The sequence below is a fragment of the Tachyglossus aculeatus genome, chromosome 6 (assembly GCF_015852505.1).
Source record: "Tachyglossus aculeatus isolate mTacAcu1 chromosome 6, mTacAcu1.pri, whole genome shotgun sequence".
NCBI classification, from domain to species: domain Eukaryota; kingdom Metazoa; phylum Chordata; class Mammalia; order Monotremata; family Tachyglossidae; genus Tachyglossus; species Tachyglossus aculeatus.
In genome coordinates this window covers 36,174,937-36,188,202 of record NC_052071.1, presented here as the reverse complement: position 1 = coordinate 36,188,202, position 13,266 = coordinate 36,174,937, and the positions used below count along the sequence as shown (strand labels likewise).

Below are 13,266 nucleotides of genomic sequence, written 5' to 3'. Positions count from 1 at the left end.
GAAGGAAATTTCTCTTTTCAACTGTTCATTTCGAATGAGGGACTCTAAGGGGGTGGTGGGATGTGGGGGGCCACGGGAGCAGCTTTCTAAGAGCTGGTGTTTGGAAACTCTTAGCTCTTTTTGGCCCTGCTTGGACTCTCTGGGTCTGTTGGAGACCCAGGAGGAGGGAGGCTGTGGGTCCAAAGGTTTGGCCTCTATGCCGGAAAACCCAAGGAGCAATGGTTCCTACCCCCGGGGGAGTTGACATCTGTGAAAATACGAGGAGGGGACTGGGGGGCGAGGGGCATGGAGCCCGTGTGGAAGGCAGGGTGATTTCTGACCTTTGCCCTCGCCCCCCAGGCTGGACTGAAGAGCCTGCAGGACCTGGGCCCTGAGATGCGGCAGACCCTGTCCTGTGATCTAAAGGGAGGGGAGGCTGAGGGTCAGAAGCCTGAAACCTACCTGGTAAGAATACATAGACCGAGAGACGCTGCCCCCAAACTCCTGCTTCTAGAGTCCGCCCCCTCCCCGCAGCAAGCAATGTCCCCCAGATATCCCATTCACCAGTAAACCCACCTTCAGAATCCTCCTCTGAGAAATCCATCCTTGGTATACCAGAGAGGCCTCCCCACCTCACAGCCAAAGACAAGATCTCAACCCGGAGACCCCTTCCCCACAGAGAGCTCCCTCAGCTCCACGGCGCTTCCTCCCGAGGGTCAGACCTGCCCCGCAGAAATCCTTCTTACCCACAGATGCCCCCCATCTGAGAGACCCATCCCTCGAGGATTCCTCCGCACGACCCCAACCTCCACAGGCCCTGCCTAACCAGAAGTCCCTTTGGCACCCTGCTCTGGCTCATACTCCTCTCCCCCACAGACTCCAGACAGCCCCCAGACACCTTCCCGCTGGACCTCAGTGACCTCTCTGTCCCTAAACACTGGGGACAATGAGCCCTCAACAGTTGGCCTCCCAGGCTCCCTGAGTTCCCCGGGCACCAGTCAGCCTCACAGCCCTCAGGGCCCCAGTGAGGAGGAGGTGAAGGAAGGCGGCCCCGGCCCCAGCCAGCTCATGGAGTCACAGCTTGGGCCTCAATCCCTCAGGTATGTGGAGAAGGTAGGGCTGTGGATGGGGGGGGTGGAGAGAGGGGGAGAGGGAGCCCTGTGGGGGGACATAAGGAGGAAAGGCCTTGCTTTGGCCCAGCTGAGGTTAGAAACTGTGCAGAGGGAACTGAAAATCGAACCGTCAGAAACTGCAGAGCTAAAGTTCAATCCTCAAATTACTCCATCTCCTATAATGTTCAGTCACCTGCAGCCCAACCTTCAAGAGCACCCTGCACACAGTAAACGCTCAATTAATACCACTGATTGATAGATTGAACACAGGTCACCGGCACCAAGCCCTGACCCCAACTGAACCCTAAACCTCCTACTCTCCCTAGTGAAGCCTTCAGTAGCTGAGGTTGTCCGTGACACCAAACTCCCATTTGGACTTTTGGCATTTGATTTTAGGCCATTTGTCCAGTAGGAGGACAATCAGATTCGATACGATTTTTAGGAGACTCTGGAGCCGCCAATAGACAGCATCACTGTGGCACTTTAAACTGAGAGTGATTTATCCGGTTATGGCCTGTGTGATCCTAAAGGCCCCAAACGAGATTGCTTCTCCATCAAATAATTCTTCCAATTCTAAAGTAACAGCATGTCTGGGGTCTTCAACGGAGGGGTGTCCCTAGATGAGAGGGGAGGGGAGGTTCTGGGATCTGTTCCTCAATGCAGGAAAGGCATTGGGGGTTTGAGGGGCAGGAGTTTCAGCTCAAAACTCCACCCCATTCCCCCCTGTCAGACAAACCATCTGTTGCTTCCCCCTTCCCAATGCTCTGGGGAAGACTGTGGACCTGGTCTTACCCCCCAGGGACTCCTGGCCCTCCTGGGAGCAGAACTCAGACAGCTGCCCTCCAGGAGCATTGAAGGGAGTCGGCAGCCATCTGTCGGGGCAACAGTAGTTCAGGAGCATAAGTGGTCCCCTTCCCTTCCTGCTCCCACATTGCCCAGAGTTTTTCACTGCAAGGAGAGAGAATCCCTTTGGCAGAATCAGTCAGTCAATCAGTTATATTAATTGAGCACTTACTGTGTTCAGAGTACTGTACTAAGCACTTGGGAGAGTACAGTGAAACAATAAACGGACACATTCCCTGCCCACAATGAGCTTGCAGTTTAGTAGGGGAGACAGACATTCGTATAAATAAATCAATTACAGATCTGTATGTAAGTGCTGCGGGGCTGGGAACGGGGGATGAATAAAGACAGCAAGTCAGGGCGATGCAGAAGGGAGTGGGAGAAGAGGAAAGGAGGGCTTAGTCAGAAAGGCCTCTTGGAGGAGATGTGCCTTCAGTAAGGCTTTGAAGGGGGAGAGAGTACTTGTCTGTCCGATCTGAGGAGGGAAGGTGTCCCAGGCCAGAGGCAGAATTTTAGAGGTCGGTGGTGAGATAGATGAGATCAAGGTACAATGAGATGGTCATGAGTCTCCCAATTTTCTCACCTTTATACACTTAATTTTCGCCAAATCTTCCAACCAGTCTTGGTCCCTCTTTGATGTTGGACTCCCAACCAACCCCAGAAGGGATGTGGAGATGTGCAGCTTCTCTGTTAAGCTAAACCCCTCAGCTTTCTCACCAAGCTCCGCTTCCCGCTTTAATTAGCCATTGGTTCTGAGTCCTTTCAGTGATGTCAGAATCTCAAACCTCCATAGGCTCAGACCCAAGGGGTGCAGTAGGGGTAGAAACGGGATGAACTTGGAGATGGGCAGGTGGACAGGGACAAACAGCAGGTTTTGTCCCTTCCTTTATCCGACTTAATTCCCCGGGAGCCCCTTCCCCCTTCTCCTCACCCTCCTCCTCCTTTTTCCTCAGGAGTTCGGAGGTCGTCTGCTTCCCCCCGACCCTCCCGGAGGAACCAGCCACTCCAGAGGGCCCGGAGATGGAGACCAGGGTGGAACAGAGTGGTGGCAGCCGTGAGGACGTAGCACGGACTCCCAAGGCCCAAGACAGGTACGGGGCTAGCTGGGGGCACAGGCGGACCCCACCAACACCAAAGGAGCGAGAAAAAGACACTGAGAGACCCACTTTTTAGATGGTGAGCTCCTGAAGGGTCAGCAGTTGTGTTTAACTCTGACCTGGGTATTTTTTTCCAGTGCTCTGCGCACAATAACTGCTTGATAGATACTACTCCCGCTACTCTTGATGCAGGCACACTTCCCCAGCCTCGCCCACTCACCTCCCCTCCCTGATCCCACTTTCCAGGCCCAGCCCCGAGGAAACTAGAATCCAGGCGGACTGGATTCTTAACCCCACCCAGCCCGGTTTCCCAACTCTGCCACCCAAGAGTGACTCACAAATAGTGAGATTTGCCATCTAGTGGAAAACGCTGATTTCAAAGGGTTGAAGCGGAGCTGAAAATGACCTATTTATCAAAGGAAAAATTGAGCCACAGCTCAGTGATTAGCAACGACTCAATCCTTAGGTAACCGAGTATTCTGCAGGAGGGAGACTCGTGTTTCCTTATTCCCTGGAGGGCAGAGCTGGCTTTCAAGTGACGAGTGATTTGGTTTTCTCAGTGATCATTTCCTCCGTTGAGAGTTTGCAAACCACTACAGCTGAAGGACCTAGAGAAGGCCAACAAAACGGCTTAACCATCCAGGAAACTTCAACTGTTCTGTCTTAGTCGGGCCGAGGTAGCTGTAAAGTTAGTTAGCCCCAATCTCCTTGAGTCCAAGGGTCAGGAGATCACTCTGGGCTGGAAGGAGGCAGGTCTGTGCATCTCTCACTGGACGGGCCCGGGCCGCTAGTTCCCTGTACATTCTCTGCCCGCTATCCAACCCTCATGGCAGGCTGGGAGAGCCAAGCCCAAACCAGCGTGGAGACTCGTCTGGGAGGTCCCTGCCCCTCTCCCAGCCCTTCCGCCGCATCTCCCAGAGCCGGGCCGCCGGGAGGTTGGACGGTCACCGGCCCCAACGCCGTCGCCTGCTGCCCCCAACTCCTGCGGGTAAGGAACGGGGTGGGTGGAGAAGGGGTGGCAGTGCTTCAAAGGCCCAGAAGTTGAGCGAGAGACTGAGCGTGCACCCACATGTGTGTGTGTGTGTGTGAATGTGTGTCCATGAGAATTACACCAGTCATGAAAGGGTGCAAGCGATGTCGGCATCTCCGCCACCAGTCCGCTGCAGAAGGCCGCTTGCTCGTGCCTCAGTCTTCCCTGTCCTGGGAAGGGAGAGTGTACCCACTGTGTTGGGTGGGGAAGGGAGGGTGATGCAGCTGCCTCCCCTCCTCCTCCCTCCCCACCCGGATCGGCCAAATCCCCCAGGCCGGAAGCCAAGCTTCACCATCCAGTGCCTGCCGCGGCAGGGCAGCTGTGAGGACATGCCCATCCCAGGCACCTACCATCAGAACCTGCCTCTGGGGCGCAGCCGGACACAGGTGAGCAAAGAGGCGGGCAAAGGCCGGGATGGGGAGGCGAGGGGATGGGGCGGTCCAAGGGACGACTTTCCAGGGGTAAGAGGAGGGATACCTAGACTGTGAGCCCACTGTTAGGTAGGGACCGTCTCTATATGTTGCCAACTTGTACTTCCCAAGCACTTAGTACAGTGCTCTGCACACAGTAAGCGCTCAATTGAATGAATGATTGAATGAATACCTAACCTTGAAGGCCTCAAGAGGACTGGTTCTTCCCTCTGAATCCTCTTCCCCCCCCTCGAATCTGCCCCTACCTTATTCAAATGTGAACTGACAAGCCCCAGGATTGGCCTTGATGCCTCTCTGCCCTGTCTCGGTGACTTCCTCGGTGACTTATGGAGAGACTCGAAGACAGGACTGGGTGAAAGTAGAAAAGAGAGGACCAAGGAGAAATGGCAGAGCAGCAGCTGCGGGTTTCTGGGTAACTCATGGAGGCCAGCATGGAGAGCTCCTTCCCCTCCCCATGAACAAGAATAAAGGGCCTCAACTGCAGCAGGAGAGAGTTTATCAGTTAATCCATCAATGGTCTTTATTGAACATTTACTGAGTGCAGAGCACTATAATAATACTAATGATAACATTACACGTTAAGCACTTACATAATAATAATTGTGGCAATCGTTAAGCACTTATATGTGCCAAGCACTGTACTAAGCGCTGGGATTGGGTTGGACACAGTCCCTGTCTCACATGGGCTCACAGCCTCAGTCCCCATTATACAGATGAGGTAACTGAGGCCCAGAGAATAATAATAATAATAATAATGGCATTTGTTAAGCGCTTACTATGAGCAGAGCACTGTTCTAAGCGCTGGGGGGGGATACAAGGTGATCAAGTTGTCTCACGTGGGGCTCACAGTCTTAATCCCCATTTTACAGAGGAGGTAACTGAGGCTCAGAGAAGTGAAGTGACTTGCTCAAGGCCATACAGAAGACATGTGGCAGAGCCGGGATTAGAACCCATGACCTCTGACTCCAAAGCCCGTGCTCTGTACCAAGCCCCTAAGAGAATATGATACAACAGAGCTGGTAGACACTGCCTACGAGAAGCTTCCAGAATAGCTTGAGGCTCTAGACATATGGCAGAACTTCCTATCAGGGTTCTGAGTAGCCACTAAGGGCTGTGCAGTGTCAATCAATCAATCAATCATATTTATTGAGCACTTACTGTGTGCAGAGCACTGTACTAAGCATTTGGGAAGTACAAGTTGGCAACATATAGAGACGGTCCCTACCCAACAGTGGGCTCACAGTCTAGAAGGGGGAGACAGAGAACAAAACATATTAACAAAATAAAATAAATAGAATAGATATGTACAAGTTAAATAAATAAATAGAGTAATAAATCCATACAAACATATATACATATATACAGGTGCTGTGGGGAAGGGAAGGAGGTAAGTCTGGGGGGTGGAGAGGGGGAGGAGGGGGAGAGGAAGAAGGGGGCTCAGGTGTCCATCCCTGAAGTTGTCAGAGCAGAAGACCCCCGTTTTACTAAGGGCAGGAGGGGGGGAAGGGGGAGTGACCATCCTTCCTGGAGGGAGGGGATGGACAAAGTGAAGGCAGAGGCCCCTCCCAGCTGGAGGAATTGTTACTTTCAATCAGAGAGATCTGACCTTTTTCTCCTCTCGATCAATCAAACAATCAATGATATTTTTTGAGTGCTTACTATGTGCAGAGCACTGTACTAAGCACTTGGGAAAGTTCAACACAACAGAATTAGTGGAGACGTTCCCTGCCCATAACTAGCTTACAGCCTAGAGCTTAGAGTTTGCATCTCCTCCCCTTCACCTTTCCCCTCTTCCTTTCTTCTTGCTAGTCCATGCGGACTGAACCCCATATCCTGTCGCTTGAAAACCCCGTCTGGTTTGCGTGTGCCAGTCGGCTCTATTTGTAGAGCCCCTACTGTGTGCAAACCATGTGCTAAGGGCTCGGGAAAGTACAGCAGAAATAAAAAGACACAATCCCTGCCAATCTATCCTATTTATTATGCACTTACTGTGTTCAGGGCACTGTACAAAGACTTCACACTCCCAGCCCTCAACAAGCTTACAGTCTAAGGTGGGAGACAGACATTAATACAGATGAATATATTATGGATAGGTACATAAGTGCCGTGGGTCTGGGTGACACAGAAAGGAGCGAAAAAAGAGGAAATGGAGCTCGCAAACAGGGGAGACGGACAGGTACAAATCAATCAATCAATCAATCAATCGTATTTATTGAGCGCTTACTGTGTGCAGAGCACTGTACTAAGCTCTTGGGAAGTACAAGTTGGCAACATATAGAGACAGTCCCTACCCAACAGTGGGCTCACAGTCTGAAAGGGGGAGACAGAGAACAAAACCAAACATACTAACAAAATAAAATAAATAGAATAGATATGTACAAGTAAAATAAATAAATAAATAGAGTAATAAATATGTACAAACATATATACAGGTACAAATCGAAGTATGGTGAGGAAGGAAAAGAGGAGCACAACACGATGTCACAAAATAATGGGAGAATGAGTAAGGCCTGGGCCTTCAATTGACCCTCAGCCCCCTTGCCCTCCTTCCCCATCCCCAGAGCTCCGGGACTTCATCCCAGTCGTGGGCCAACCCTGTGCCACGTAGCCGTCTGCTCTACGCCCCCCTGATCCTGGTGGAAGAGGCCAGAGGAAGTGGCTGGGAAAGGGGCGCAGGGGGCAGCCTCCCTCTCCGGAGCCGGGACAGCTGGTACCAGGAGGAACCCGAGGGACCCTATCGCGCCTACACCCAGCTCCGTGTGCCCACCCAGAGACCGTCCGGCTCCCGTGGCAAGAGGGGCAGCGCCGATAGCCTGGTGGAGGCTGTGAGTCTGGGAAGGCCCTGCTGGAAGCAGGGGCTGGAGGGGTGGTGGGCGGAGGGGCCGGCAGACCCACCAGGTGTCAAGAGCTGCCCTGGAGAGACACGCCTGGGGGGCCGAGAGGGGTTACGAGGCAGACATGGAAGCCGCTCTGTCCATCCGGGGCCCCACACCCCTGACTGTTCCTCCTGGGCCTGGCCTTCCGGCCCTCCGCCGCCTTCAGCCCCTTGTCTCCTTCCCCAGGTGCTGATCTCGGAGGGGCTGGGTCTCTATGCCAGAGATCCCAAGTTTGTGGCCTTTGCCAAGCGGGAGATAGCGGACGCCTGGCACCTGACCATGGATGAAATGGAGAGCGCAGCCAGTGACCTGCTCGGGCTCTCTGCTCGCGGGCCCCTCTACAGTGACCAGGAGTCCTGCTGCTCCCGCGAGGAGGAGGAAGAGGAGGAGGACCTGGGGGATGAGATGGCCTGCGTCACCACCCCTTGAGCCCAGGCTTGGGTGGGGGCCAACGGGCTGATGGCCCGGTCAACGCTATGGGAACCCGGGACTCCAGCGTTTTTGTCTCTGGGCTTGGGCCCTGGAGGCCGGCATCCTCTCTCCTAGCTGAGGGAGGAGATTCTGGGATGGAGGGGCTGGGGAGGGGGTTGGCGGGAAGAATATCCCGCCTCCGTGAAGAATGCCGGGGGGCCTCCACAGCTTCCCCCTCCCCTGAGCCGGTCTCCCCCCTCGGGATGGGAGGACAGTTTGCAGCCAAGAAACCAGGCCAGTTCCAGCACCTGCACCTGTGAGAAGCCTTAGTTATGCAGCGTCTGGGATGCAAAGCGGCTAAAAAAAGCAGGAAAGCAGGACAGCGTGGGGGCCGGGGACAGGCTGAGATAAAGCGACAGGCATATGGGAAGAGATGGATGTATGAAGGGAGCAAGAGGGAGAGAGAGAGAGAGAAACATAGAAAGAGGCAGAGGAGGAGAGGCGGGCACAGGTCACAGACCCAATGAGCTACGGGGAAGAGTGTCTCCCTGCTTTCCCTTTCCCCACCCACAACGAGAGACCCTCACCCAGTATCCTGGGGGCCCAGAGCCAGAACCCAGAAATCTCCAGCAAACTGAGTAAATGATCACAATGCCAAGCTTCCCAGTGGAGCGGGACTTCCAATCAGTCAATCAATCGATGGTCTTTATTGAGTATTAACTGCGGGCAGAGCACCTGGAAGAGATCGATAGAGTAAGTAGACACCATTCCTGCCCCAAAGGAGTTTGCAATCTAGTAGGGCTTACTTATCCCAGACTTCCGGGGGGAAGAACTTGTTAAACCAGGGCTATGAGGGATTGATGATGTCACTAAGGGGAGGAGGAGGAGGGGACAGGGCTAGTGGGCCACTAGCGGGGCAACTCAGAAGATACTTCCACACCTTTCTAACCGCCTAACCCTGGGCCAGAAAAGATGCCCAAATGGTCTCAGAGGGAACCGTTGATTGATTGGCTTGGAAGCTTGGCCTATGTGATGACCCAACCCAGGGGGAGTAGTGGTCTTTGTCAATCAGTGGAATTTATTGAGCGCTTGCTGTTGTGCAGAGCATTGTGCTAGGCGCCTGGAAGAGAACAACAGGGTTGGTACACATGATCCCTGCCCTGGATGGAGTAAGATTTTCTTGGATCCGGGGTGAGGTTTTTTATCCTCACCCCATCACCTCCTCCCAGCATTGGCAAGCGTGAAAGATGATGGAAAACTGGGTTACTTAAGGATCCAGGAGCCTCCTGAGATTCCTAGCGATCCTGACACTACAGTGTCCACATCGGGAATCATCTCGATTTCACTGCACAGGCTCCAAATCTGAGCACCCAGGCTATTGGAGCTGCTCACAGTATCTTTTTAGAGTAAGTGGTCTGCCCATCCCCTGCCTATCCCCTGACCTCTAGGGAACGTAGACGCCCAGACAACTGCGGTCAATGGACCGCCTCAGGCCTCCCATCCTCATGGCACCCAGGACTGTCCTTCTCCTAGCAATAAAAATAACTGTGGCATTTGCTGAACACTGTTATATGTCAAGCACTGTAGTGAGCACTGACTGTAAACTTGTTGTGGACAGGGAATGTGTCTGCCATATTGTTATATTGTACTCTCCCAAGTGCTTAGTACAGTGTTCTCCACACAGCTAGTGCTCAATAAATACGATTGACTGCCATCCTCATGGCCCCCAGGACTGTCCTCCTCCTAGCAATAAAAATAATTGTGGCATTTGCTGAACACTGTTATATGTCAAGCATCATAGTGAGCACTGACTGTAAACTATTCTATTTATTTTATTTTGTTAGTATGTTTGGTTTTGTTCTCTGTCTCCCCCTTCTAGACTGTGAGCCCACTGTTGGGTAGGGACTGTCTCTATATGTTGCCAACTTGTACTTCCCAAGTGCTTAGTACAGTGCTCTGCACACAGTTAGCGCTCAATAAATACGATTGATGATGATGATGATGATGATGATAAACTTGTTGTGGGCAGGGAATGTGTCTGCCATATTGTTATATTGTACTCTCCCAAGTGCTTAGTACAGTGTTCTCCACACAGCTAGTGTTCAATAAATACAGTTGACTGACTGACACCGGGGTTGCTACGAAGTAGCCATGTCGGGCACAGTCCCTGTCCAAACTCGGGGCTCAAAGTCTGACAGGGAAGGAGAACAGAGAGGGAAATGGATGGAGCAAGATTTTCTTGGATCCGGGGCGGGGTTCTTTATCCTCACCCCATCACCTCCTCCCAGCACTGGCAAGCGTGAAAGATGATGGAAAAACGGGATACTTAAAGGACCCAGGAGCCTCCTGAGATTCCTAGGTCCTTCCTAGGACCTTCTGAGGTCCTGGAAGTTAAATGACTTGCCCCAGGTCACCCAGCAGGCAAGTGACAGGATTAGGAGCCAGGTCCTTTGAATCCCAGACCCCTGCTCTTTTCACCGGGTCACGCCATTCCCAGAGTTTGCTGTGATTCAGAGCTCTGGGTTGAGGGTTACAGAACGGTCTGTGGCTCCAAGTGGTTTCCAGTTGACCCAGCACTGTCAACTGACTCAGTTCCCCTGAATTTGGCTCCCCGTTGCTGCCACAAAGGACCCCCAAGGCCTGGCTTGGTTCTCTAGGGTGGGCTCAGACCCCAATTTGCCCCTTGCCATGTCCTGGAATCCTCCTACTTCCTCCACCAAGAGCCCCAGCAGCATCCCACCCCTCCGCACCCCAAGGCCAGAACTCACTTCTCACTTCCCACCTTCCGATCCTCCGGAGAGCAGAAGCGGGAGCGGAAACGTCCGCTACGAAGGGTAGAGGGTCCAAACCGACCCCGTCATCCCACCTCCCGTGCCAACAGCTAAAACGCTGGGGGACGTCGAAACTGTTAGAATGGAAAAGTGAAAAGCTTGAGTTGCTCAAGTGAACTGTTATTTTTTACTGCCATTTCTGATTTCCTATTTGTTTCCCTCAGAAATTATCAGACCCTTCCGGGGGCTGATGATGGCAGGATGAATGACTGTGAATTCTTCCCAGGGCTTAGTACAGTACTTGGCACTTTACAAGCACTTTAGTTCGATGTTAGTACGGAAATAAAAAGGCAAGAAACAATCATTCGTGCAACTCACCTTACAATCAATCAATCAATCAATCAGTCGTATTTATTGAGCGCTTACTGTGTGCAGAGCACTGTGCTAAGCGCTTGGGAAGTACAAGTTGGCAACATATAAAGACAGTCCCTACCCAACAGTGGGCTTACAGTCTATGTTGCCAATTTGTACTTCCCAAGCGCTTAGTACAGTGCTCTGCACATAGTAAGCGCTCAATAAATATGATTGATGATAAAAGGACACTGACCTCCCAACCAGGAGTTGAATCATTTACTCAGCCAAATTCTAAATAGAGAATTGAGCATTGTACTGCTCACTGAATATTGTAATAGTAGTGATCAATCGATCTACCAGTGGTATTTATTGAGCACTTACTGCACACAGAGCACTGAACTAAGCACTTGGGAGAGTTCGACAGAGTTGGTAGGTACCTTTCCCTGCTCACAACAAGCTTACGGTCTAGTAGTAATAGTAACTGTATGAATAGAAGTAGTAGTAATTGTATTTAGTCTATTGGTTCTACCTTCACAGCCTCTGTAAAATCTTGCCCCTTCTTCTCCATCCAAACTGCCACCACAGGCTAATCATCTCCTGCCTTGACTGCTGCATCAGCCTCCTTGCTGACCTCCCTGCTTCCTGTCACCCTCCTCTCCAGTCCATACTTCACTCTGCTGCCCAGAACATTTTTTCTTTAAAAAAAATCATTCTGCACACATTCATTCAATCGTATTTATTGAGCGCTTATTGTGTGCGGAGTAAGCGCTTCCCTTCAAGGCCCTACTGAGAGCTCACCTCCTCCAGGAGGCCTTCCCAGACTGAGCCCCTTCCTTCCTCTCCCCCTCGTCCCCCTCTCCATCCCCCTCATCTTACCTCCTTCCCTTCCCCACAGCACCTGTATATATGTATATATGTTTGTACGTATTTACTACTCTATTTATTTATTTATTTTACTTGTACATATCTATTCTATTTATTTTATTTTGTTAGTATGTTTGGTTTTGTTCTCTGTCTTCCCCTTTTAGACTGTGAGCCCACTGTTGGGTAGGGACTGTCTCTATATGTTGCCAATTTGTACTTCCCAAGCGCTTAGTACAGTGCTCTGCACATAGTAAGCGCTCAATAAATACGATTGATGATGATGATATGTATATATGTTTGTACATGTTTATTACTCTATTTATTTTACTTGTACATATCTATTCTATTTATTTTATTTTGTTAGTATGTTTGGTTTTGTTCTCTGTCTCCCCCTTTTAGACTGTGAGCCCACTGTTGGGTAGGGACTGTCTCTATATGTTGCCAGCTTGTGCTTCCCAAGTGCTTAGTACAGTGCTCTGCACACAGTAAGTGCTCAATAAATACGATTGATTGATTGCAGAGCACTGTATTAACGACTCCTCGAAAACCTCCAATGGTTCCCCATCCAACTCCTCGTGAAAAAGAAACTCCTGAACGTTGGCATTCAGGCATTCCTACCTACCCTCATTGGTTTCAAACTCCAGCCCAGGCCACCACTTCCCTTCTCTCCCCCTCTCCACCTTACCTCCTTCCCTTCCTCACAGCACCTGTATATATGTATATATGTTTGTACGTATTTATTACTCTATTTATTTATTTTACTTGTACATATCTCTTCTATTTATTTTATTTTGTTAATATGTTTTGTTTTGGTCTCTGTCTCCCCCTTCTAGCCTGTGAGCCCACTGTTGGGTAGGGACCGTCTCTATATGTTGCCAACTTGTACATCCCAAGCGCTTAGTACAGTGCTCTGCACACAATAAGCGCTTAATAACTATGATTGATTGATTGATTCTCTAACACCAATCTTCTTACTGCACCTCTCTCTCGTCTCTGTCCACTACAGCCCCGTGGCTCAGTGGAAAGAGCCTGGGCTTTGGAGTCAGAGGTCATGGGTTCGAATCCCGGCTCCACCACAATTCTGCTGTGTGACCTTGGGCAAGTCACTTAACTTCTCTGAGCCTCAGTTACCTCACCTGTAAAAATGGGGATTAAGACTGTGAGCCCCACAGGGGACAACTTGATCACATTGTATCCCCCCCAGCGCTTAGAACAGTGCTTTGTACATAGTAAGCGCTTAACAAATGCCATTATTATTATTATTATTATTACTCAAACCCTTCCTCCTCCTGGAACTCCCTCCCCTTCATATCCGTGGCTCAGTGGAAAGAGCCCGGGCTTTGGAGTCAGAGGACATGGGTTCGAACCCCAGCTCTGCCACATGTCTGCTGTGTGACCTTGGGCAAGTCACTTCACTTCTCTGAGCCTGTTACCACATCTGTAAAATGGGGATGAAGACTGTGAGCCCCACGTGGGACAGCCTGATCACCTTGTATCC

General features: G+C 51.2%; 1 protein-coding gene across 1 annotated transcript in view; it reads left to right on the top strand.

Annotated features, from left to right (window-relative positions):
- The window catches only part of CACNA1F (calcium voltage-gated channel subunit alpha1 F), a 38,847-nt gene extending 31,038 nt beyond the window's left edge, over window positions 1-7,809 (top strand). The window contains exons 41-48 of the mRNA XM_038747722.1: window positions 340-444; window positions 856-1,079; window positions 2,888-3,025; window positions 3,278-3,374; window positions 3,929-4,019; window positions 4,335-4,447; window positions 7,075-7,317; window positions 7,555-7,809. Coding sequence (XP_038603650.1) covers window positions 340-444; window positions 856-1,079; window positions 2,888-3,025; window positions 3,278-3,374; window positions 3,929-4,019; window positions 4,335-4,447; window positions 7,075-7,317; window positions 7,555-7,797 — 1,254 coding nt within the window. The 3' untranslated portion in view covers window positions 7,798-7,809. The remainder of the gene's footprint in view (window positions 1-339; window positions 445-855; window positions 1,080-2,887; window positions 3,026-3,277; window positions 3,375-3,928; window positions 4,020-4,334; window positions 4,448-7,074; window positions 7,318-7,554) is intronic.
- The last annotated feature ends 5,457 nt before the right edge of the window (window positions 7,810-13,266 follow it).